The 26,550-nt window shown below is 42.2% G+C and overlaps 1 protein-coding gene across 2 annotated transcripts in view; it reads left to right on the forward strand.

The window, feature by feature from the left end:
- LOC135538206 (zinc finger protein 883-like) overlaps window positions 1-26,310 on the forward strand; it is a 43,674-nt gene extending 17,364 nt beyond the window's left edge. The window contains exon 2 of one of the 2 annotated variants that reach the window (XM_064964171.1): window positions 25,960-26,310. In XM_064964171.1, the coding sequence (XP_064820243.1) occupies window positions 25,960-26,249 (290 nt within the window). In that variant the 3' untranslated portion in view covers window positions 26,250-26,310. Of the gene's footprint in view, window positions 1-15,397; window positions 18,125-25,959 lie in introns of those variants that run through there. The other variant, XM_064964170.1, reaches the window with a different exon arrangement.
- The last annotated feature ends 240 nt before the right edge of the window (window positions 26,311-26,550 follow it).

Genomic DNA, 26,550 nt, shown 5'->3' on the forward strand with positions numbered 1-26,550 from the left:
TACTGGGTGGTGGTGGTAGTGTGTATCATCTATATACTGGGTGGTGGTGGTGGTGTGTATCATCTATATACTGGGTGGTGGTGTGTATCATCTATATACTGGGTGGTGGTGGTGGTGTATCATCTATATACTGGGTGGTGGTGTGTATCATCTATATACTGGGTGGTGGTGGTGGTGGTGTATCATCTATATACTGGGTGGTGGTGGTGGTGGTGGTGGTGTGTATCATCTATATACTGGGTGGTGGTGTGTATCATCTATATACTGGGTGGTGGTGTGTATCATCTATATACTGGGTGGTGGTGGTGGTGTGTATCATCTATATACTGGGTGGTGGTGGTGGTGTATCATCTATATACTGGGTGGTGGTGTGTATCATCTATATACTGGGTGGTGGTGGTGGTGGTGTGTATCATCTATATACTGGGTGGTGGTGTGTATCATCTATATACTGGGTGGTGGTGTGTATCATCTATATACTGGGGGGTGGTGGTGGTGTATCATCTATATTCTGGGTGGTGGTGGTGGTGTATCATCTATATACTGGGTGGTGGTGTGTATCATCTATATACTGGGTGGTGGTGGTGGTGGTGTATCATCTATATACTGGGTGGTGGTGGTGGTGGTGGTGTGTATCATCTATATACTGGGTGGTGGGGTGTATCATCTATATACTGGGTGGTGGTGTGTATCATCTATATACTGGGTGGTGGTGTGTATCATCTATATACTGGGTGGTGGTGGTGGTGGTGTGTATCATCTATATACTGGGTGGTGGTGGTGGTGTATCATCTATATACTGGGTGGTGGTGTGTATCATCTATATACTGGGTGGTGGTGTGTATCATCTATATACTGGGTGGTGGTGGGTATCATCTATATACTGGGTGGTGGTGGTGGTGGTGTATCATCTATATACTGGGTGGTGGTGTGTATCATCTATATACTGGGTGGTGGTGGTGGTGGTGTATCATCTATATACTGGGTGGTGGTGTGTATCATCTATATACTGGGTGGTGGTGTGTATCATCTATATACTGGGTGGTGATGTGTATCATCTATATACTGGGTGGTGGTGTGTATCATCTATATACTGTGGTGGTGTGTGTATCATCTATATACTGGGTGGTGGTGTGTATCATCTATATACTGGGTGGTGGTGTGTATCATCTATATACTGGGTGGTGGTGTGTATCATCTATATACTGGGTGGTGGTGGTGGGTGGTGTGTATCATCTATATACTGGGTGGTGGTGGTGGTGGTGTGTATCATCTATATACTGGGTGGTGGTGGTGGTGTATCATCTATATACTGGGTGGTGGTGTGTATCATCTATATACTGGGTGGTGGTGTGTATCATCTATATACTGGGTGGTGGTGGGTATCATCTATATACTGGGTGGTGGTGGTGGTGGTGTATCATCTATATACTGGGTGGTGGTGTGTATCATCTATATACTGGGTGGTGGTGGTGGTGGTGTATCATCTATATACTGGGTGGTGGTGTGTATCATCTATATACTGGGTGATGGTAGTGTATCATCTATATACTGGGTGGTGGTGGTGTGTATCATCTATATACTGGGTGGTGGTGGTGTATCATATATATACTGGGTGGTGTATCATCTATATACTGGGTGGTGGTGGTGGTGGTGTGTATCATCTATATACTGGGTGGTGGTGGTGGTGTGTATCATCTATATACTGGGTGGTGGTGGTGGTGTGTATCATCTATATACTGGGTGGTGGTGGTGTATCATATATATATATACTGGGTGGTGGATCATCTATATACTGGGTGGTGGTGTGTATCATCTATATACTAGGTGGTGTGTACCATCTATATACTGGGTGGTGGTGGTGGTGGTGTGTATCATCTATATCCTGGGTGGTGGTGGTGGTGGTGTATCATCTATATACTGGGTGGTGGTGGTGGTGTGTATCATCTATATCCTGGGTGGTGGTGGTGGTGTGTAGCATCTATATACTTGGTGGTGGTGTGTATCATCTATATACTGGGTGGTGGTGGTGTGTATCATCTATATACTGGGTGGTGGTGGTGGTGTGTATCATCTATATACTGGGTGGTGGTGGTGGTGTGTATCATCTATATACTGGGTGGTGGTGGGGTGTATCATCTATATACTGGGTGGTGGTGTGTATCATCTATATACTGGGTGGTGGTGGTGTTGGTGGTGTGTATCATCTGTATACTGGGTGGTGGTGGTGTATCATCTATATACTGGGTGGTGGTGGTGGTGTATCATCTATATACTGGGTGGTGGTGGTGTATCATCTATATACTGGGTGGTGGTGGTGGTGTATCATCTATATACTGGGTGGTGGTGGTGTATCATCTATATACTGGGTGGTGGTGGTGGTGTGTATCATCTATATACTGGGTGGTGGTGGTGTGTATCATCTATATACTGGGTGGTGGTGGTGTATCATCTATATACTGGGTGGTGGTGGTGGTGTGTATCATCTATATACTGGTTGGTGGTGGTGTGTATCATCTATATACTGGGTGGTGGTGGTGTGTATCATCTATATACTGGGTGGTGGTGGTGTATCATCTATATACTGGGTGGTGGTGGGGTGTATCATCTATATACTGGGTGGTGGTGGTGTATCATCTATATACTGGGTGGTGGTGGTGTATCATCTATATACTGGGTGGTGGTGGTGGTGTGTATCATCTATATACTGGGTGGTGGTGGTGTGTATCATCTATATACTGGGTGGTGGTGGTGTATCATCTATATACTGGGTGGTGGTGGTGGTGGTGGTGTATCATCTATATACTGGGTGGTGGTGGTGGTGGTGGTGTATCATCTATATACTGGGTGGTGGTGGGGTGTATCATCTATATACTGGGTGGTGGTGGTGTATCATCTATATACTGGGTGGTGGTGGTGTATCATCTATATACTGGGTGGTGGTGGTGTATCATCTATATACTGGGTGGTGGTGTGTATCATCTATATACTGGGTGGTGGTGGTGGTGGTGTGTATCATCTATATACTGGGTGGTGGTGTGTATCATCTATATACTGGGTGGTGGTGTGTATCATCTATATACTGGGTGGTGGTGGTGGTGTGTATCATCTATATACTGGGTGGTGGTGTGTATCATCTATATACTGGGTGGTGGTGGTAGTGTTTATCATCTATATACTGGGTGGTGGTGGTAGTGTGTATCATCTATATACTGGGTGGTGGTGGTGGTGTGTATCATCTATATACTGGGTGGTGGTGTGTATCATCTATATACTGGGTGGTGGTGGTGGTGTATCATCTATATACTGGGTGGTGGTGTGTATCATCTATATACTGGGTGGTGGTGGTGGTGGTGTATCATCTATATACTGGGTGGTGGTGGTGGTGGTGGTGTGTATCATCTATATACTGGGTGGTGGTGTGTATCATCTATATACTGGGTGGTGGTGTGTATCATCTATATACTGGGTGGTGGTGGTGGTGTGTATCATCTATATACTGGGTGGTGGTGTATCATCTATATACTGGGTGGTGGTGTGTATCATCTATATACTGGGTGGTGGTGGTGGTGGTGTGTATCATCTATATACTGGGTGGTGGTGTGTATCATCTATATACTGGGTGGTGGTGTGTATCATCTATATACTGGGGGGTGGTGGTGGTGTATCATCTATATTCTGGGTGGTGGTGGTGGTGTATCATCTATATACTGGGTGGTGGTGTGTATCATCTATATACTGGGTGGTGGTGGTGGTGGTGTATCATCTATATACTGGGTGGTGGTGGTGGTGTGTATCATCTATATACTGGGTGGTGGGGTGTATCATCTATATACTGGGTGGTGGTGTGTATCATCTATATACTGGGTGGTGGTGTGTATCATCTATATACTGGGTGGTGGTGGTGGTGGTGTGTATCATCTATATACTGGGTGGTGGTGGTGGTGTATCATCTATATACTGGGTGGTGGTGTGTATCATCTATATACTGGGTGGTGGTGTGTATCATCTATATACTGGGTGGTGGTGGGTATCATCTATATACTGGGTGGTGGTGGTGGTGGTGTATCATCTATATACTGGGTGGTGGTGTGTATCATCTATATACTGGGTGGTGGTGGTGGTGGTGGTGTATCATCTATATACTGGGTGGTGGTGTGTATCATCTATATACTGGGTGGTGGTGTGTATCATCTATATACTGGGTGGTGGTGTGTATCATCTATATACTGGGTGGTGGTGTGTATCATCTATATACTGGGTGGTGGTGTGTATCATCTACATACTGGGTGGTGGTGTGTATCATCTATATACTGGGTGGTGGTGTGTATCATCTATATACTGGGTGGTGGTGTGTATCATCTATATACTGTGTGGTGGTGTGTATCATCTATATACTGGGTGGTGGTGTGTATCATCTATATACTGGGTGGTGGTGGTGGTGGTGTGTATCATCTATATACTGGGTGGTGGTGGTGGTGTATCATCTATATACTGGGTGGTGGTGTGTATCATCTATATACTGGGTGGTGGTGTGTATCATCTATATACTGGGTGGTGGTGGGTATCATCTATATACTGGGTGGTGGTGGTGGTGGTGTATCATCTATATACTGGGTGGTGGTGTGTATCATCTATATACTGGGTGGTGGTGGTGGTGGTGTATCATCTATATACTGGGTGGTGGTGTGTATCATCTATATACTGGGTGATGGTAGTGTATCATCTATATACTGGGTGGTGGTGGTGTGTATCATCTATATACTGGGTGGTGGTGGTGTATCATATATATACTGGGTGGTGTATCATCTATATACTGGGTGGTGGTGGTGGTGTGTATCATCTATATACTGGGTGGTGGTGGTGGTGTGTATCATCTATATACTGGGTGGTGGTGGTGTGTATCATCTATATACTGGGTGGTGGTGGTGTATCATATATATATATACTGGGTGGTGGATCATCTATATACTGGGTGGTGGTGTGTATCATCTATATACTAGGTGGTGTGTACCATCTATATACTGGGTGGTGGTGGTGGTGGTGTGTATCATCTATATCCTGGGTGGTGGTGGTGGTGGTGTATCATCTATATACTGGGTGGTGGTGGTGGTGTGTATCATCTATATCCTGGGTGGTGGTGGTGGTGTGTAGCATCTATATACTTGGTGGTGGTGTGTATCATCTATATACTGGGTGGTGGTGGTGTGTATCATCTATATACTGGGTGGTGGTGGTGGTGGTGGTGTATCATCTATATACTGGGTGGTGGTGGTGGTGTGTATCATCTATATCCTGGGTGGTGGTGGTGGTGTGTAGCATCTATATACTGGGTGGTGGTGGTGTGTATCATCTATATACTTGGTGGTGGTGTGTATCATCTATATACTGTGTGGTGGTGGTGTGTATCATCTATATACTGGGTGGTGGTGGGGTGGTGTATCATCTATATACTGGGGGGTGGTGGTGGTGTATCATCTATATACTGGGTGGTGGTGTGTATCATCTATATACTGGGTGGTGGTGGTGGTGTGTATCATCTATATACTGGGTGGTGGTGGGGTGGTGTATCATCTATATACTGGGTGGTGGTGGTGGTGGTGGTGTATCATCTATATACTGGGTGGTGGTGTGTATCATCTATATACTGGGTGGTGGTGTGTATCATCTATATACTGGGTGGTGGTGGTGTGTATCATCTATATACTGGGTGGTGGTGGTGTTGTGTATCATCTATATACTGGGTGGTGGTGTGTATCATCTATATACTGGGTGGTGGTGGTGGTGTATCATCTATATACTGGGTGGTGGTGTGTATCATCTATATACTGGGTGGTGGTGGTGTATCTATATACTGGGTGGTGGTGGTGTATCATCTATATACTGGGTGGTGGTGGGTATCATCTATATACTGGGTGGTGGTGTGTATCATCTATATACTGGGTGGTGGTGTGTATCATCTATATACTGGGTGGTGGTGTAGGTGGTGTATCATCTATATACTGGGTGGTGGTGTGTATCATCTATATACTGGGTGGTGGTGGGTATCATCTATATACTGGGTGGTGGTGGTGTATCATCTATATACTGGGTGGTGGTGTGTATCATCTATATACTGGGTGGTGGTGGTGGTGGTGTATCATCTATATACTGGGTGGTGGTGTGTATCATCTATATACTGGGTGGTGGTGGTGGTGTATCATCTATATACTGGGTGGTGGTGTGTATCATCTATATACTGGGTGGTGGTGGTGGTGGTGTATCATCTATATACTGGGTGGTGGTGGTGTATCATCTATATACTGGGTGGTGGTGGTGGTGTGTAGCATCTATATACTGGGTGGTGGTGGTGGTGGTGGTGTATCATCTATATACTGGGTGGTGGTGGTGGTGTGTATCATCTCTATACTGGGTGGTGGTGGTGGTGGTGTGTTGCATCTATATACTTGGGGGTTGTGTGTATCATCTATATACTGGGTGGTGGTGGTGTGTATCATCTATATACTGGGTGGTGGTGGTGTGTATCATCTATATACTGGGTGGTGGTGGGGTGGTGTATCATCTATATACTGGGTGGTGGTGGTGGTATATCATCTATATACTGGGTGGTGGTGGTGTATCATCTATATACTGGGTGGTGTTGTGTATCATCTATATACTGGGTGGTGTTGTGTATCATCTATATACTGGGTGGTGGTGGTGTATCATCTATATACTGGGTGGTGGTGTGTATCATCTATATACTGGGTGGTGGTGGTGGTGTGTATCATCTATATACTGGGTGGTGGTGTGTATCATCTATATACTGGGTGGTGGTGTGTATCATCTATATACTGGGTGGTGGTGGTGGTGGTGTATCATCTATATACTGGGTGGTGGTGTGTATCATCTATATACTGGGTGGTGGTGGTGGTGTATCATCTATATACTGGGTGGTGGTGGTGGTGTATCATCTATATACTGGGTGGTGGTGGTGGTGTGTAGCATCTATATACTGGGTGGTGGTGGTGGTGTGTAGCATCTATATACTGGGTGGTGGTGGTGGTGGTGGTGTATCATCTATATACTGGGTGGTGGTGGTGGTGTGTATCATCTCTATACTGGGTGGTGGTGGTGGTGTGTAGCATCTATATACTGGGTGGTGGTGGTGGTGTATCATCTATATACTGGGTGGTGGTGGTGTGTATCATCTATATACTGGGTGGTGGTGGTGTGTATCATCTATATACTGGGTGGTGGTGGTGTGTATCATCTATATACTGGGTGGTGGTGGGGTGGTGTATCATCTATATACTGGGTGGTGGTGGTGGTGGTGTATCATCTATATACTGGGTGGTGATGGTGGTGGTGGTGTATCATCTATATACTGGGTGGTGGTGTGTATCATCTATATACTGGGTGGTGTATCATCTATATACTGGGTGGTGATGGTGGTGGTGGTGTATCATCTATATACTGGGTGGTGGTGTGTATCATCTATATACTGGGTGGTGGTGTGTATCATCTATATACTGGGTGGTGGTGGGGTGGTGTATCATCTATATACTGGGTGGTGATGGTGGTGGTGGTGTATCATCTATATACTGGGTGGTGGTGTGTATCATCTATATACTGGGTGGTGGTGTGTATCATCTATATACTGGGTGGTGTTGTGTATCATCTATATACTGGGTGGTGGTGGTGTATCATCTATATACTGGGTGGTGGTGTGTATCATCTATATACTGGGTGGTGGTGTGTATCATCTATATACTGGGTGGTGGTGTGTATCATCTATATACTGGGTGGTGGTGTGTATCATCTATATACTGGGTGGTGGTGTGTATCATCTATATACTGGGTGGTGGTGGTGGTGTGTATCATCTATATACTGGGTGGTGGTGGTGTGTATCATCTATATACTGGGTGGTGGTGGGGTGGTGTATCATCTATATACTGGGTGGTGGTGGTGGTATATCATCTATATACTGGGTGGTGGTGGTGTATCATCTATATACTGGGTGGTGGTGTGTATCATCTATATACTGGGTGGTGGTGTGTATCATCTATATACTGGGTGGTGGTGGTGTATCATCTATATACTGGGTGGTGGTGGTGTATCATCTATATACTGGGTGGTGGTGGTGGCGGTGTATCATCTATATACTGGGTGGTGGTGGTGTATCATATATATACTGGGTGGTGGTGGTGTATCATCTATATACTGGGTGGTGTTGTGTATCATCTATATACTGGGTGGTGGTGGTGTATCATCTATATACTGGGTGGTGGTGGTGGTGTATCATCTATATACTGGGTGGTGGTGGTGTATCATCTATATACTGGGTGGTGGTGGTGGTGTATCATCTATATACTGGGTGGTGGTGGTGGTGTATCATCTATATACTGGGTGGTGGTGGTGGTGTATCATCTATATACTGGGTGGTGGTGTATCATCTATATACTGGGTGGTGGTGTGTATCATCTATATACTGGGTGATGGTAGTGTATCATCTATATACTGGGTGGTGGTGGTGGTGTATCATCTATATACTGGGTGGTAGTGGTGTGTATCATCTATATACTGGGTGGTGGTGGTGTGTATCATCTATATACTGGGTGGTGGTGGTGTATCATCTATATACTGGGTGGTGGTGGTGGTGTATCATCTATATACTGGGTGGTGGTGGTGTGTATCATCTATATACTGGGTGGTGGTGGTGTATCATCTATATACTGGGTGGTGGTGTGTATCATCTATATACTGGGTGGTGGTGGTGTGTATCATCTATATACTGGGTGGTGGTGGTGTATCATCTATATACTGGGTGGTGGTGGTGTATCTATATACTGGGTGGTGGTGGTGGTGTATCATCTATATACTGGGTGGTGGTGGTGTATCATCTATATACTGGGTGGTGGTGTGTATCATCTATATACTGGGTGGTGGTGGTGGTGGTGTATCATCTATATACTGGGTGGTGGTGGTAGTGTGTATCATCTATATACTGGGTGGTGGTGGTGTAGCATCTATATACTGAGTGGTCGTGCAATTGATAAACTTGATCTCCACTATAAAAATCATCAATTATTTTAGACTTCCTGAAGTCATTAACCAGCATTTCTCTACTGTTCTATTGGTTTCCATATCAACTTTCTTTCATTGTCCAGAAGCCATCCCGGTCGTATTATCAACCCATTCTGGTCATGTTAACAACCCATCCTGGTTGTAGTTTCAACCCATCCTGGTCATAGCATCAACCCATATCACCAACCCATATTATCAACCCATCCTGGTCATGTTAACAACCCATCCTGGTCATAGCATCAACCCATATCACCAACCCATATTATCAACCCATCCTGGTCGTATTATCAACCCATCCTGGTCATGTTATCAACCCATCCTGGTCATGTTAACAACCCATCCTGGTTGTCGTATCAACCCATCCTGGTCATAGCATCATCCCATATCACCAACCCATATTATCAACCCATCCTGGTCGTATTATCAACCCATCCTGGTCGTATTATCAACCCATCCTGGTCATAGCATCAACCCATATCACCAACCCATATTATCAACCCATCCTTGTCGTGTTAACAACCCATCCTGGTCATGTTAACAACCCATCCTGGTCATGTTAACAACCCATCCTGGTCATGTTAACAACCCATCTTGGTCATGTTATCAACCCATCTTGGTCATGTTATCAACCCATCTTGGTCATGTTATCAACCCATCTTGGTCATGTTATCAACCCATCTTGGTCATGTTATCAACCCATCTTGGTCATGTTATCAACCCATCTTGGTCATGTTATCAACCCATCTTGGTCATGTTATCAACCCATCTTGGTCATGTTATCAACCCATCCTGGTCATGTTATCAACCCATCTTGGTCATGTTATCAACCCATCTTGGTCATGTTATCAACCCATCTTGGTCATGTTATCAACCCATCTTGGTCATGTTATCAACCCATCTTGGTCATGTTATCAACCCATCTTGGTCATGTTAACAACCCATGTTGGACATGTTAACAACCCATCCTGGACAGGTTAACAACCCATCCTGGACAGGTTAACAACCCATCCTGGTTGTTGCTATTAGATTCCCCCTCTTTCTAAGTTTCTAGAGGAGATTTTCATCTCTGTCACACATTGAATCGCTCACATGAAGTACCACAGTTGGAGTCACAATACCCATAAACCTAGCGGTCAAACAGGGGAATGATTCCAATCGTTTTTTCGAAATCCAATCGGGATTTTAGAAACTTAAAATAAGTTCTGTGTTTTGTGTATTCCTGGTGTGACGTTCTGATAACTGTGTACATTCCTCTAGGACAAGGTGACGTATGAAACCTCCGCTCACTGTCAACTGCCTTTATTTTCAGCAAACTTAACATGTGTAAATATTTGTATGAAAATAACAAGTTTCAACAACTGAACAAGTTCCACAGACATGTGACTAACAGAAATTGAATGTGTCCCTGAACGAAGGGGGGGGGGGGGGGGGGATCAAAATAATCAAAAGTAACAGTCAGTATCTGGTGTGGCCAGCAGCTGCATTAAGTACTGTAGACATTTCTGGGGGGAATTGCCCAAGCCCTCACCCTCCGATCCAGCAGGTCCCAGACGTGCTCAATGGGATTGAGACCTGGGCTTTTCGCTGGCCTTGGCAGAACATTGACATTACACGTGGTCTGCCACTGCGAGGATGATCAGCTGTGTACGTCCTGTCTCCCTGTAGCGCTGTCTTAGGCGTCTCACAATACAGGCATTGCAATTTATTGCCCTGGCCACATCTGCAGTCCTCATGCCTCCTTGCAGCATGCCTAAGGCATGTTCACGCAGATGAGCAGGGACCCTGGGACGTCTTTCTTTTGGTGTTTTTTAGAGTCAGTAGAAAGGCCTCTTTAGTGTCCTTAGTTTTCATAACTGTGACCTTTTAATTGCCTACCGTCTGTAAGCTGTTAGTGTCTTAACGACCGTTCCACAGGTGCATGTTCATTAATTGGTTATGGTTCATTGAACAAGCATGGGAAACTATGTTTAAACTCTTTACTATGAAGATGTGTGAAGTCATTTGGATTTTTATGAATTGTCTTTGAAAGACAGGGTCCTGAAAAGGGACATTTTCTTTTTTTTTGCTGAGTTCATGTATGTGTATACAGGACCAGTCCAAAGTTTGGACACACCTCCTCATTCAAGGGTTTCTCTATTTTTACTATTTTCTACATTGTAGAATACTAGTGAAGACAACTAAAACTATGAACATAACACATATTGAATCATGTTGTAATGAAAAAGTGTTAAACAAAAAAAATATAGAAAATAAGCTTTGCACACTCTTGGCATTCTCTCAGCCAGTTTCACCTGGGATGTTTTTCCAACGGTCTTAAATGAGTTCCCACATATGCTGAGCATTTGTTGGCTGCTTTTCTTTCACTCTGCGGTCCAACTCATCCTAAACCATCTCACTCGGGTTGATTGTGGAAACCAGGTCATCTGCAGCAGCCCTCCATCACTCTGTAGTCAAAATAAAGAAAAGGCCTGTAATGAGTAGGTATGCCCAAACCTTTGACGTTGTACTGTATATACACAATACCAGTGAAGTTTGGACACACCTACTCTTTCCAGAGTTTTTCTTTATTTCGAGTATTTTCTACATTGTAGAATAATATTGAAGACATTGGTGTTTACATGTCATTATAATGATGTACCCTTCTAGTAACAACCCAACAATTGGTCATTATAGCAAGTAAAGGGAACTAACGCTAGACGACACAGGCGTGTTTAAAAGAGAGTGGCTAATATACACGAAAGCGTCTTTATTGGTTCATCTATTTAGTCTAGCAAGCTACCGAGCTGTCTGACTAACTGTTGCTGCTGTTGAAAAAAGCGTTCCGTCTACTAGATTATACGTCACACCTGCAGCATCGCCTTAAAGTCTCAGATCGCCATCTGCTGACTGGAGTGGGTAATGCAGTTGAGATAAAATTAATATTTAATTTTCAGACAAGTTAAAGCGTGAGAAGAAATTAGAAGAAATTAGGGAATTTTTACTCCCCAATGTTACCACACTGTGTGGTTGAAGACTTAGTACATTAGTTAAAGTTAGTAACTTAGTTGTGGTCACGATCTGGTTACCTATAAGAACAAACACTTATGTTTTTGCATTATTATGTATTTATTAACTTATTTCCAGGGTGTCTTCTAAACTTCCCACAATGCACTATTTCTCAACGTCATATGGATGTAGTCTGTGCTACTGTGTTCATATCCTAGCAGCCTTTTAAATATGAGGTTGGAAAATATTTAAGAATATATGACAATATTCTTACCAAGACGAGGAGAGTTGAAGAAAGTATCATTACAAAGATCACCTGTCTCGTTCAAAAGTCTGTTGAAAGTCTCTCAGAGGAGGACAAATCTGTTCTGTTTGAGCTACAACACAAGTTGGATGATATGTATAAACTGAAAGCAGAGGGAGCCTTTGTCAGATCTGGGAAGAAGTGGCTGGAGGAGGATGAACAAAATTCATCTTGTTTTTTTCAGGTTAGAAAAAGACCACTCTTAAAAATAATACAATTTAACAATTAAATATCAATGGTCTCATCACAGACAATCCCAAATTAGTCTCTAACTTTAATTCCAACTTCTTCAGGAATTTATATACACTGCTCCAAAAAAATAAAGGGAACGCTAAAATAACACATCCTAGATCTGAATGAATGAAATATTCTTATTAAATACTTTTTTCTTTACATAGTTGAATGTGCTGACAACAATATTACATAAATTTGATTTCCATTGATAATTTTTATCAACCCATGGAGGTCTGGATTTGGAGTGACACTCAAAATTAAAGTGGAAAACCACACTACAGGCTGATCCAACTTTGATGTAATGTCCTTAAAACAAGTCAAAATGAGGCTCAGTAGTGTGTGTGGCCTCCACGTGCCAGTATGATCTCCCAAAAACACCTGGGCATGCTCCTGATGAGGTGGCGGATGGTCTCCTGAGGGATCTCCTCCCAGACCTGGACTAAAGTATCCGCCAACTCCTGGACAGTGTGTGGTGCAACGTGGCGTTGGTGAATGGAGTGAGACATGATGTCCCAAATGTGCTCAATTGGATTCAGGTCTGGGGAACGGGCGGGCCAGTCCATAGCATCAATGCTTTCCTCTTGCAGGAACTGCTGACACACTCCAGCCACATGAGGTCTAGCATTGTCTTGCATTAGGAGGAACCCAGGGCCAACCGCACGAGCATATGGTCTCACAAGGGGTCTGAGGATCTCATCTCGGTACCTAATGGCAGTCAGGCTACCTCTGGCGAGCACATGGAGGGCTGTGCGGCTCCCCAAAGAAATGCCACCCCACACCATGACTGACCCACCGCCAAACCGGTCATGCTGGAGGATGTTGCAGGCAGCAGAACGTTCTCCACGGCGTCTCCAGACTCTGTCACGTGTGCTCAGTGTGAACCTGCTTTTATCTGTGAAGAGCACAGGGCGCCTGTGGCGAATTTGCCAATCTTGGTGTTCTCTGGCTATTGCCAAACATCCTGCACGGTGTTGGGCTGTAAGCACAACCCCCACCTGTGGACGTCGGGCCCTCATACCACCCTCATGGAGCCAGTTTCTGACTGTTTGAGCAGACACATGCACATTTGTGGCCTGCTGGAGGTGATTTTGCAGGGCTCTGGCAGTGCTCCTCCTGCTCGTCCTTGCACAAAGGCGGAGATAGCGGTCCTGCTGCTGGGTTGTTGCCCTCCTACGGCCTCCTCCACGTCTCCTGATGTACTGGCCTGTCTCCTGGTCGCGCCTCCATGCTCTGGAAACTACGCTGATAGACACAGCAAACCTTCTTGCCACAGCTCGCATTGATGTGCCATCCTGGATGAGCTGCACTACCTGAGCCACTTGTGTGGGTTGTAGACTCCGTCTCATGCTACCACTAGAATGAAAGCACCGCCAGCATTCAAAAGTGACCAAAACATCAGCCACGAAGCATAGGAACTGAGAAGTGGTCTGTGGTCACCACCTGCAGAACCACTCCTTTATTGGGGGTGTCTTGCTAATTGCCTATAATTTCCACCTGTTGTCTATTCCATTTGCACAACAGTATGTGAAATTTATTGTCAATCAGTGTTGCTTCCTAAGTGGACAGTTTGATTTCACAGAAGTGTGATTGACTTGGATTTACATTGTGTTGTTTAAGTATTCCCTTTATTTTTTTGAGCAGTGTATATATGTACCATATACACAATCATATCAGTTCGTCTTACCTAAAAACCATATAACATAATATACACTACCGGTCAAAAGGTTTAGAACACCTACTCATTCCAGGGTTTCTCTTTATTTGTATTCTTTTCTACATTGTAGAATAATAGTGAAGACATCAAAACTATGAAATAACACGTATGAAATCATGTAGTAACCAAAGAAAAGTGTTTAAAAAAATTCAAATATATTTAATTTTTGAGTTTCTTCAAATAGCCACCCATTGCCTTGATGACAGCTTGGCACACTCTTGGCATTCTCTCAACCAGCTTGACCTGGAATGCTTTTCCAACAGTCTTGAAGGAGTTCCCACATATGCTGAGCACTTGTTGGCTGCTTTTCCTTCACTCTGCAGTCCAACTCATCCCAAACCATCTCAATTTGGTTGAGGTTGGGGGATTGTGGAGGCCAGTTCATCTGATGCAGCACTCCAGTACTCTCTTTCTGGGTAAAATAGCCCTTAAACAGCCTGGAGGTGTGCTGGGTCATTATCCCGTTGAAAAATAAATGATAGTCCCACTAAGCCCAAACCAGATAGGATGGCGTATCACTGCAAAATGCTATTTTCATACATTTCTATTGAATAATAAATCACCAGAATACGTTCTATACATATTGTCTGTACATATACAAAATCAGGTCAGAGGTCAGATAACAAGGTTTAGAACAAGTCCCTTCTGATACAAACCAAACGCTGGACTAGAAACATGGGGTAATAATGTTGAGTTTCTTTTTTCCAGTGGAGATTAGTTTATAAATTGCCTGGCTGGGCTATGGGACAGTGGAGATTAGTTTATGAATTGCCTGGCTGGGCTGTGGGACAGTGGAGATTAGTTTATGAATTGCCTGGCTGGGCTGTGGGACAGTGGAGATTAGTTTATGAATTACCTGGCAGGGCCGTTGGACAGTGGATGTGTAGGAATGATTAAAATGGAACTGTTAACAGCCATTCCCGAGTAGTATTGTGAATAACTAGTGGCTATTAACCAATCTGCATGCAGGATCCAAGTGTACGGTTTTATAATGAAGGATCTCGTCTAGATTAAACCTCATAGGAAGGACGTTTTATCATGTGGAGGTTTCATCCAGGTCTCTCTATTTAACCAAATACTCTGTCTTTGGCAGGAGAGAGACCAGTCTGTCACTCTGACAGCAGTAAGAGTCCTTCAGAGGAACCAGACCCAGAGACTCCCAAACCAGTGAGACGACTCAACTGCTCCCAGTGTAATAAGAGTTTCAAGTTGTCATGGAACCTGAAAGAGCATGAGAGGGCACACACAGGAGACAAGCCTTTCCACTGCTCCCAGTGTGGAAAGAGGTTTCCACGATCACAGAACCTAAAAATACATCAGAGGACACACACAGGAGAAAAGCCTTTTCTCTGCTCCCAGTGTGGAAAGTGTTTTACCCAGTTATGGAGCCTGAACAAACATAATCGAATACACACAGGAGAAAAGCCTTACCATTGTTCCCATTGCGGAAAGAAATTTAGGTTGTTAGATAAGCTGAAGGAGCATGAGAGGACACACACAGGAGAGAAACCTTACCATTGCTCCCTGTGTGAAAAGAGTTTTACCCAATTAGCTTACCGAAAAGAGCACGAAAGGAAACACACTGAAGAAAAGACTTACCAATGCTCCCAGTGTGAAAAGAGATTTTCACGATCACAGGAACTAAATTCACATGAGAGGACACACACAGGGGAGAAGCTTCATCACTGCTCTCATTGTGAAAAGTGTTTTACACAGTTAGGGAGCCTGAACAAACATAATAGAATACACACAGGAGAAAAGCCTTACTCCTGTGCCCATTGTGGAAAGAGATTTTCTAGATCACAGGACCAAAAAGCACACGAGAGGACACACACAGGGGAGAAACCTTACCATTGCTCCCTATGCGGAAAGGATTTTACCCATTTAGGGAGCCTGAACAAACATAAGAAGAGAATACACTCTGGAGTGAAGCCTTACTCATGTTCCCATTGCCTAATGAATTTCAGGTTGTTAAATAACCTTAAGGAGCATGAGAGGACACACACATCTTACCATGGTCGCAGTGGAAAAGATTTGACCAATTTAGGGAAACTATAAGATCATGAGAGGACACATGGGAGAAATCACCCAGTTGTTCCCAGTGTGGAAAGAGTTTTACCTAGTTAGGGAGCCTGAAAAGGAACATACACACACAGGGGAGGAAAAGCTCACAGTTTGGAAAGAGTTTTAATTAGGGAACCTAATTGTGGAAAGACATTTTCCCAGAGGACCTGAAATCACATGATAGAATAGACAGGCTGTGTTCTGACTGATGTTTGACTGTTGTTTTATGCCACATTAAATCATATTGTTTATATGAAATCTTAATCAACAAGCCTGTTTTAGTTTTTTCCTCTAGATACATGATTATGTCTAAAATCAGATTACAATTTTAAAAATGTTTTTGTTATTGTTTTTTTATTCTACACTTTGATAGATTGGACCCTTAGATGTTAATGACATGATTTAGATATTTTAAAATGTAAATTATTAGTTGCACATTGTGTGTATTTCTTGATTCTAACCTTAAAACCTCAAGAAACGTAGTTGTTTTGGTTTCATTTAGTTAACTTGTGTTCTAGTCTCCAAGCTAAAGATGTATGAAACTGTGGTGATATTCTGAGAACGTAGTTGTTTTGGTTTCAATTAGTTAATTTGTGTTCTAGTCTCCAAGCTAAAGATGTATGAAACTGTGGTGATATTCTGAGAACGTAGTTGTTTTGGTTTCATTTAGTTAACTTGTGTTCTAGTCTCCAAGCTAAAGATGTATGAAACTGTAGTGATTTTCTGATGACGTAGTTGTTTTGGTTTCATTTAGTTAACTTGTGTTCTAGTCTCCAAGCTAAAGATGTGATGATGTTGTAAACATGAAGAACACTCACTTCCTCATGAATGTTCCCGTCAGTATTATTCCACCCTGTTAGAGAGAACACAGGTGCTGATTGTTAAACACATTTGATCAATGCAACATTTTTATCTGAAATAAAATTAAATAGATATTTTTTTTACTGTGTTAGCCACTAGTGGAGATTGATTTATGTACATCTATGTACTTACAGAAATGAGCTCTTCTGAGTATTGAAATTTTAATTTTGTAATACAGTTATGTTTATCCCCGTTTCGTAACGTTTTTCAACAGAATCATTGGGATAAACACACCTCTGATCAACCGCACACACAGTTCACTTTCATAGCAGCCACATACAAGCAACACGACCCCTTTTCTCATGGTATAATTCTTACTCCCATCTACGCGCTCTCCACTTCTCACCTTTTCCCTTCATTTGTGGACTTCAGTGCACATCAGCTCTATGTGATCAGGAGAAAAAAACCTTTCCAAGCCAAACCACATCATAACCGCTACACACAGCCTATATCATTGTCACCATAATAGCTAAAGTAACGTTGTAGTCAACAAAGCTAATAAGACTAACACGTTAGTAAACCTGCTACAATCATGCAGTAGCTTTATAGGGCAATAAATGAGTAAAACCAAAAGCTTACCTTGACTTGGAAGAGTTCCAGTGTTGGATAGCCAGCTAGCTAACTTAGCATCCCTCTCTGTTGGATAGCCAGCTAGTTAACTTAGCATCCCTCTCTGTTGGATAGCCAGCTAGCTAACTTAGCATCCCTCTCTGTTGGATAGCCAGCTAGCTAACTTAGCATCCCTCTCTGTTTGAGCCGGGTGTCTGAGTAGGCTAAACTAGTAGGCTAAACTAGCTAGCTGCATTCGCTATTAAGTGAAAGTAAAAAACATACTATGAAATATAGCTAGTTTTCGCTTCTCCTTAATTTTTGAATAAATTATTTGTTAAACATTTTTCAACTATTGTGTCTTTCTCTCTTTGAGTAAACTACTCACCATATTGTATGCACTGCAGTGTTAGCTACCTGTAGCTTATGCTTTCAGTACTAAATTCATTCTCTCATCCTTTGATTGGGTCAACAACATGTCAGTTAATGTTGCAAGAGCTCTGATATGTTGGAGCCAGTGTACCAAGAGGAGGACGGAAGCCAGCTGTCCTCCGGCTACACCATGGTGCTACCTTACAGAGTGCTGTTGAACCTACTGTAGACCTTCATTGATGGAGGTGTGTGGCGACCAATCAGGGGAGAGCTTGTCTGTAAATTGAAGGGGTTTCAGGGTATTGAACAGGGGTGTGTTCAATTTGATTGAACTTTGTGGAAGAGTTTGTACTGAATAACACTATTACCAACATTTTCTTGTATGTTCTTGAACAGACTATGAGGTACATTTTGGTTTGCTCCAGTTGGTGGGTGTGTCGGTGTGTGGCTAGAGTCTAAGGCATTTTGGGCCGTTTTCCACACGCTACCCGTGATGATCTGAAGGATCAGGTTACAGTGGGTCTGTCTCATAGAGGGGGAATGTCATGACTCTCCTGTGATGATGTGAAGGATCAGGTTACAGTGGGTCTCTCTCGTAGAGGGGGGAGAGCGGGAAGTCGTCTGTTTTCAAATCGGTCATCAAATACGGTGCCCCTATGGCCTGTCGTGTTCGAGATTGGAATGTAAACCGTGGAACACGGAGAGACCCTTGGACAATCAAAAGTTTGAATAATTAAACAATATTTATATTTTTGAGAATGTGGGAATGGTCCGTGGACACTTAAGGGACAGTCCTGATAAGTGTGTTTTATTTTTGGCGATCTCATGAAGGACAGGAAACAGTCATTACTGTGTCTGTGGTTGTGTTCCACTTCTGAATTATGGGGGTTCCATCTACATATTGTGAAACGTATGTAATTAAACTTGACACTATTTGTGAAAAGATGTATTGTGATGTCAACCTTCTATATGAGAAAATATGGGTTTTCATGTCAAGTTAACCAAATCAGGGGCCACGGCCACGTGAGCATAGACATTTGGGCGGCACATGGACCACCCTGTTCTCAGAAGTATATAAAACCCACTCCTGATGGAAATTTACATCAGACCACGCAAGCGTAAGCTAAGGTTGCAAATGGTGAATTTCTAAGACCGAAAATATGAAGCGGCAGCAACAAGTTGAAATGGTTGGCACTACAACTCTACCAAAGGACAAGACTATACAGCGTGGAGCATTGGCTACACGGCTGGAAATGGTTCACCTCTCTGGGATATTCGGGACGGTAGCGTCACACCCTGCCAACAGCCAATGAAAGCCAATTCCTCTAGCATACAAGTATTTTACACCATTTTAAAGATACAATTCTCGTTAATCCGGCAACAGTGTCTTGATTTCAAAAATGCTTTACGGCGAAAGCTCCACAAACGATTGTTATGTCACCACCAAGTCACAGAAAAACACAGCCATTTTCCAGCCAAAGAGAGAAGTCACAAAAAAACAGAAATATAGATCAAATTAATCACTAACCTTTCATGATCTTCATCAGATGACACTCATAGGACTTCATGTTACACAATACATGTATGTTTTGTTCGATAAAGTGCATATTTATATCCAAAAATCTTATTTTATATTGGCGTGTTATGTTCAGTATATATCAATTCACAGAAATGCTCATAATAAACATTGATGAAAGATACAACTATTATACATGGAACTTCTCCTTAATGCAACCTCTGTGTCAGATTTAAAACAAATTTAAGTAGAAAGCAAACCATGCAATAATGTGACTACAGCGCTCAGAGACCCAACAAGCCAAATAGATATCTGCCATATTGTGCAGTCAACAGAAGTCAGAAATAACATTATAAATATTCACTTACCTTTGATGATCTTCATCAGAATGCACTCCCAGGAATCCCAGTTCCACAATAAATGTTTGATTTGTTCGATAATGTCCATCATTTATGTCCAAATAGCTACTTTTGTTAGCGCGTTTTGGAAACAAATCCAAAGTCAAGAAGCGCGTTCACTAGGAGCAGACGAAATGTCAAAAAGTTCCGTTACAGTCCATAGAAACATGTCAAACGATGTATAGAATCAATCTTTAGGATGTTTTTAACATAAATCTTCAATAATGTTCCAACCAGAGAATTCCTTTGTCTGTAGAAATGCAATGGAACGCGAGCTACCTCTCATGTGAACGAGCGTCACGAGCTTGTGGCACTCTGCCAGACCACTGACTCAAAGAGCCCTTATGAGCCCCTCCTTTACAGTAGAAGCCTCAAACAAGTTTCTAAAGACTGTTGACATATAGTGGAAGCCTTAGGAAATGCAACATGATCAATATCCAACTGTATCTTCAATAGGGAATGAGTTGAAAAATGACCAACCTCAGATTTCCCACTTCCTGGTTGGATTTGTTCTCAGGTTTTTGCCTGCCATATGAGTTATGTTATACTCACAGACATCATTCAAACAGTTGTAAAAACTTCAGAGTGTTTTCTATCCAAATATACTAATTATATGCATATTATAGCTTTTCTGGCTGAGTAGCAGGCAGAGTACTCTGGGCACCTTATTCATCCAAGCTACTCAATACTGCCCCCCAGTCACCAAGATGTTAAACTCTGAGACTCTCGATTCACTACAGAAGTAAGAAGTCCTAGGCATTCAAACTACCTGTCTGCAGCCAGAAAAGTACGAAGCCTAGGACAAGAATACAGACAACCGCCAAAACATCTACAGTATTCTATGCGACAACCATGGGTACGCCTAACGTATCCATTATAAACACAGCCAAAGTCTTTGTCGATTGACTCTCCAGCAAGAGTAACCGGCGACCACAGAGAAAGACATCTAGGCATAAATATGTAAATGTAATTTATTTTCGATTGAGCCGTAGTTCATGTAAGATATTAGCCATTTCTATGAGTGTAGTAGTGTGTGTGTGTGTGTGTGTTATAAAATGACTGTGTTCTCATTTTTGACTTCAGAGCGCTCTCTCCGAATAAAGAATGAACCTTTTGCAGAGACTTTGCCGAATTATTTTTAAACCAGGGACTTACAAACCTTGGGGATTTGGTCAAAGCTATAAAATAGTTGAGTTATCATCATTGGGATTGAAAATTCTCGTGACTGTGTTTTCATGTTATTCTGTGACTTGGATTAGTTAGTTAGTAAATAAATAATTAAACCAATTTGTATATCGCTGATTCATTATTTATGCGAGGGTTTGTGCAGATATCCGAGGTTTGCAATGTTCAGTAATGAGAACCGATGCGAGACAGTACGTTAAGCGATTGTTTTGATAAGATATGAAAACATCTGGGGAGTCGATTTGGGAAATAGTCTCTTTAAACATTTTCCCGTGGTGCCCCCGACTTCCTAGTTAATTCAAGTTTAAATGATTAGTTTAATCACGTAATAATAATTACACAGAATTGATTTGATAAAATAACAGTCTTCACATTTATTGATGTCACGGAACGACACTACTTTGACATTTTGTCTTTGACAGTGGTCCTCCTTTATGGGATAAACCAGTCCTTAATGGTTATGGGTTCAGCTGTATAGGATAAACCAGTCCTTAATGGTTATGGGTTCAGCTGTATAATAAACCAGTCCTTAATGGTTATGGGTTCAGCTGTATAATAAACCAGTCCTTTATGGTTATGGGTTCAGCTGTATAGGATAAACCAGTCCTTTATGGTTATGGGTTCAGCTGTATAGGATAAACCAGTCCTTTATGGTTATGGGTTCAGCTGTATAATAAACCAGTCCTTAATGGTTATGGGTTCAGCTGTATAATAAACCAGTCCTTTATGGTTATGGGTTCAGCTGTATAATAAACCAGTCCTTTATGGTTATGGGTTCAGCTGTATAATAAACCAGTCCTTTATGGTTATGGGTTCAGCTGTATAATAAACCAGTCCTTTATGGTTATGGGTTCAGCTGTATAATAAACCAGTCCTTTATGGTTATGGGTTCAGCTGTATAATAAACCAGTCCTTTATGGTTATGGGTTCAGCTACCAGTCCTTCCTACATAGACCGGTCCCAGTTGTAATGATGGTAAACACAGACCGGTCCCAGTTGGTAATGATGGTAAACACAGACCAGGTCCCAGTTGGTAATGATGGTAAACACAGACCAGGTCCCAGTTGGTAATGATGGTAAACACAGACCGGTCCCAGTTGATAATGATGGTAAACAGACCAGTTCCCAGTTGGTAATGATGGTAAACACAGACCAGGTCCCAGTTGGTAATGATGGTAAACACAGACCAGTCCTAGTTGATAATGATGGTGAACACAGACCGGCCAGGTTCTAACTAAAACAGGTTCTAACTGATAATGATGGTAAATCAGGTTCTAACTGATAATGATGGTATAAAACAGGTTCTAACTGATAATGATGGTAAAACAGGTTCTAACTGATAATGATGGTATACAACAGGTTCTAACTGATAATGATGGTATAACAGGTTCTAACTGATAATGATGGTAAAACAGGTTCTAACTGATAATGATGGTATACAACAGGTTCTAACTGATAATGATGGTATAAAACAGGTTCTAACTGATAATGATGGTAAAACAGGTTCTAACTGATAATGATTGTATACAACAGGTTCTAACTGATTATGATGGTATACAACAGGTTCCAACTGATAATGATGGTATAACAGGTTCTAACTGATAATGATGGTATACAACAAGTTCCAACTGATAATGATGGTATAACAGGTTCTAACTGATAATGATGGTAAAACAGGTTCTAACTGATAATGATGGTAAAACAGGTTCTAACTGATAATGATTGTATACAACAGGTTCTAACTGATAATGATGGTAAAACAGGTTCTAACTGATAATGATTGTATACAACAGGTTCTAACTGATTATGATGGTATACAACAAGTTCCAACTGATAATGATGGTATAACAGGTTCTAACTGATAATGATGGTATAAAACAGGTTCTAACTGATAATGATGGTATAACAGGTTCTAACTGATAATGATTGGTATAAAACAAGTTCTAACTGATAATGATGGTATAACAGGTTCTAACTGATAATGATGGTAAAACAGGTTCTAACTGATAATGATGATAAAACAGGTTCTAACTGATAATGATGGTATACTACAGGTTCTAACAGATAATGATGGTAAAACAGGTTCTAACTGATAATGATGGTAAAACAGGTTCTAACTGATTATGATGGTATAAAACAGGTTCTAACTGATAATGCTGGTAAAACAGGTTCTAACTGATTATGATGGTATAAAACAGGTTCTAACTGATAATGATGGTAAAACAGGTTCTAACTGATAATGATGGTATAAAACAGGTTCTAACTGATAATGATGGTAAAACAGGTTCTAACTGATTATGATGGTATAAAACAGGTTCTAACCGATTATGATGGTATAAAACAGGTTCTAACTGATAATGATGGTAAAACGGGTTCTAACTGATAATGATGGTAAAACAGGTTCTAACTGATAATGATGGTATAAAACAGGTTCTAACTGATAATGATGGTAAAACAGGTTCTAACTGATAATGATGGTAAAACAGGTTCTAACTGATAATGATGGTTATAAAACAGGTTCTAACTGATAATGATGGTATACAACAGGTTCTAACTGATAATGATGGTATAAAACAGGTTCTAACTGATAATGATGTTAAAACAGGTTCTAACTGATAATGATGGTAAAACAGGTTCTAACTGATAATGATGGTATAAAACAGGTTCCAGTTGATTTTGTTTGGAAACCCCCTATGTACCATTCTAGCCCAATCTTAACATGTTATGTCCCATTCTAGCCCCATCTTTTTATTTATTTCACCTTTATTTAACCAGGAAGGCAAGTTGAGAACAAGTTCTCATTTACAATTGCGACCTGGCCAAGATAAAGCAAAGCAGTTCGACACATACAACGACACAGAGTTACACATGGAGCAAAAAAAACATACATTCAATAATACAGTATAAACAAGTCTATATATGATGTGAGCAAATGAGGTGAGGTAAGGGAGGTAAAGGCAAAAAAAGGCCATGGTGGCAAAGTAAATACAATATAGCAAGTAAAACACTGGAATGGTAGATTTGCAATGGAAGAATGTGCAAAGTAGAAATAAAAATAATGGGGTGCAAAGGAGCAAAATAAATAAATTAATTAAATGCAGTAGGGAAAGAGGTATTGTTTGGGCTAAAATATAGGTGGGCTATGTACAGGTGCAGTAATCTGTGAGCTGCACTGACAGTTGGTGCTTAAAGCTAGTGAGGGAGATATTTGTTGCCAGTTTCAGTGCTTTTTGTAGTTCGTTCCAGTCATTGGCAGCAGAGAACTGGAAGGAGAGGCGGCCAAAGAAAGAATTGGTTTTGGGGGTGACTAGAGAGATAAACCTGCTGGAGCGTGTGCTACAGGTGGGAGATGCTATGGTGACCAGCGAGCTGAGATAAGGGGGGACTTTACCTAGCAGGGTCTTGTAGATGACATGGAGCCAGTGGGTTTGGCGGCAGTATGAAGCGAGGGCCAGCCAACGGAGCGTACAGGTCGCAATGGTGGGTAGTATATGGGGCTTTGGTGACAAAACGGATTGCACTGTGATAGACTGCATCCAATTTGTTGAGTAGGGTATTGGAGGCTATTTTGTAAAGGACATCGCCAAAGTCGAGGATTGGTAGGATGGTCAGTTTTACAAGGGTATGTTTGGCAGCATGAGTGAAGGATGCTTTGTTGCGAAATAGGAAGCCAATTCTAGATTTAACTTTGGATTGGAGATGTTTGATATGGGTCTGGAAGGAGAGTTTACAGTCTAACCAGACCCTAAGTATTTGTAGTTGTCCACGCATTCTAAATCAGAGCCGTCCAGAGTAGTGATGTTGGACAGGCGGGTAGGTGCGGGTAGCGATCGGTTGAAGAGCATGCATTTAGTTTTACTTGTATTTAAGAGCAATTGGAGGCCACAGAACTTAACATGTTATGTACCACTCTTGCCCCATCTTAACCTATTATGTACCATTCTAGTAGCAAACCAACAATTAGCCATTAAGTGGAGATTAGTTTCTGAATTTTCTGGGAGGGCTGTGGGACAGTGGAGATTAGTTTATGAATTTCCTGGGAGGTGTCACGAACCGGCTCAAAGCCCGTAACAAAGGGAGACAACGTGGAGATAGGAGTAACAAAATATATATTTATTAACCAAAGCAACTAAGGAAAATATACAATGGTGTGTGTAATCAGTAATCAGTAGTGTAAGTGAGTGTTTTGCATGCATGAATGTGATAATGCAGGGTGTTGAAAGGTGCCAATGCAAACAAACAAAAGGCCACCAAGAACCACAACACAATCTACAATGGTGTCTGCATGGAGAGAGTCTCTTCCATGAATGTGGAAGAGGTCTATTTATCCTGGGACACACCTGGCCCAGGTGTTTCCCATGTAGCTGACGACCCTCCCCAACTCCGCCCACCGGCATCCTAATAAGGAAACAAGAACAAAGACAGAATACGGCAGACAGAGTGGGAGGGTCGTCACAGGAGGGCTGTGGGACAGTGGATGTGTAGGAATAATTCAAATGGAACTGTTAACAGCCATTAACTGGGATTAACGTGAATAAGTAACAGCTATCAACCAATCAGCATCCAGGATCCACATTTTGTGTTTCATAATGAGGGATCTAGTCTGGATTAAACCTCATAGGAAAACAGTTTTATAATGGAGGTTTCAGTCAGGTCTGTCTGTTTAACTAAATACTCTGTTTAACTAAATACTCCTTTTGTCTTTGGCAGGAGAGAGACCAGACTCTCCATCTGACAGCAGAAAGAGTCCTTCAGGGGAACCAGACCCTGAGACGCCCAATCCAGCGATGCAACACCACTGCTCCCAGTGTAATATGAGTTTTAAGTGGTTATGGAAGCTGAAAGAGCATGAAAGGAAACACACTGGAGAAAAGCCCTTCCAATGCTCCCAGTGTGGAAATAGATTCTCACGATCACATGACCTAAAATCACATGAGAGGACACACACAGGCGAAAAACCTCACAATTGCTCACAGTGTGGAAAGCTTTTTCCCATTTAGGGAACCTGAACAAACATAAGAGAATACACTCTGGAGAGAAGCCTTACCCCTGTTCCCATTGTGGAAAGAATTTTAGGTTGTCGGGTAACCTGAAAACGCATGAGAGGACACACACAGGGGAGAAACCTTACCATTGCTCCCTGTGTGGTAAGGATTTTACCAAGTTAGGGAACCTGAAAGATCACGAGAAGAAACACACAGGAGAAAAGCCTTACCACTGCTCCAATTGTGGAAAGAGATTTTCAACATCATCAGACTTAAGAAAGCATGAGATGACGCACACCGGGGAGAAATCGTACCA

Source organism: Oncorhynchus masou, unplaced genomic scaffold, assembly GCF_036934945.1.
Source record: "Oncorhynchus masou masou isolate Uvic2021 unplaced genomic scaffold, UVic_Omas_1.1 unplaced_scaffold_931, whole genome shotgun sequence".
In the NCBI taxonomy this organism is placed as follows: Eukaryota; Metazoa; Chordata; class Actinopteri; order Salmoniformes; family Salmonidae; genus Oncorhynchus; species Oncorhynchus masou.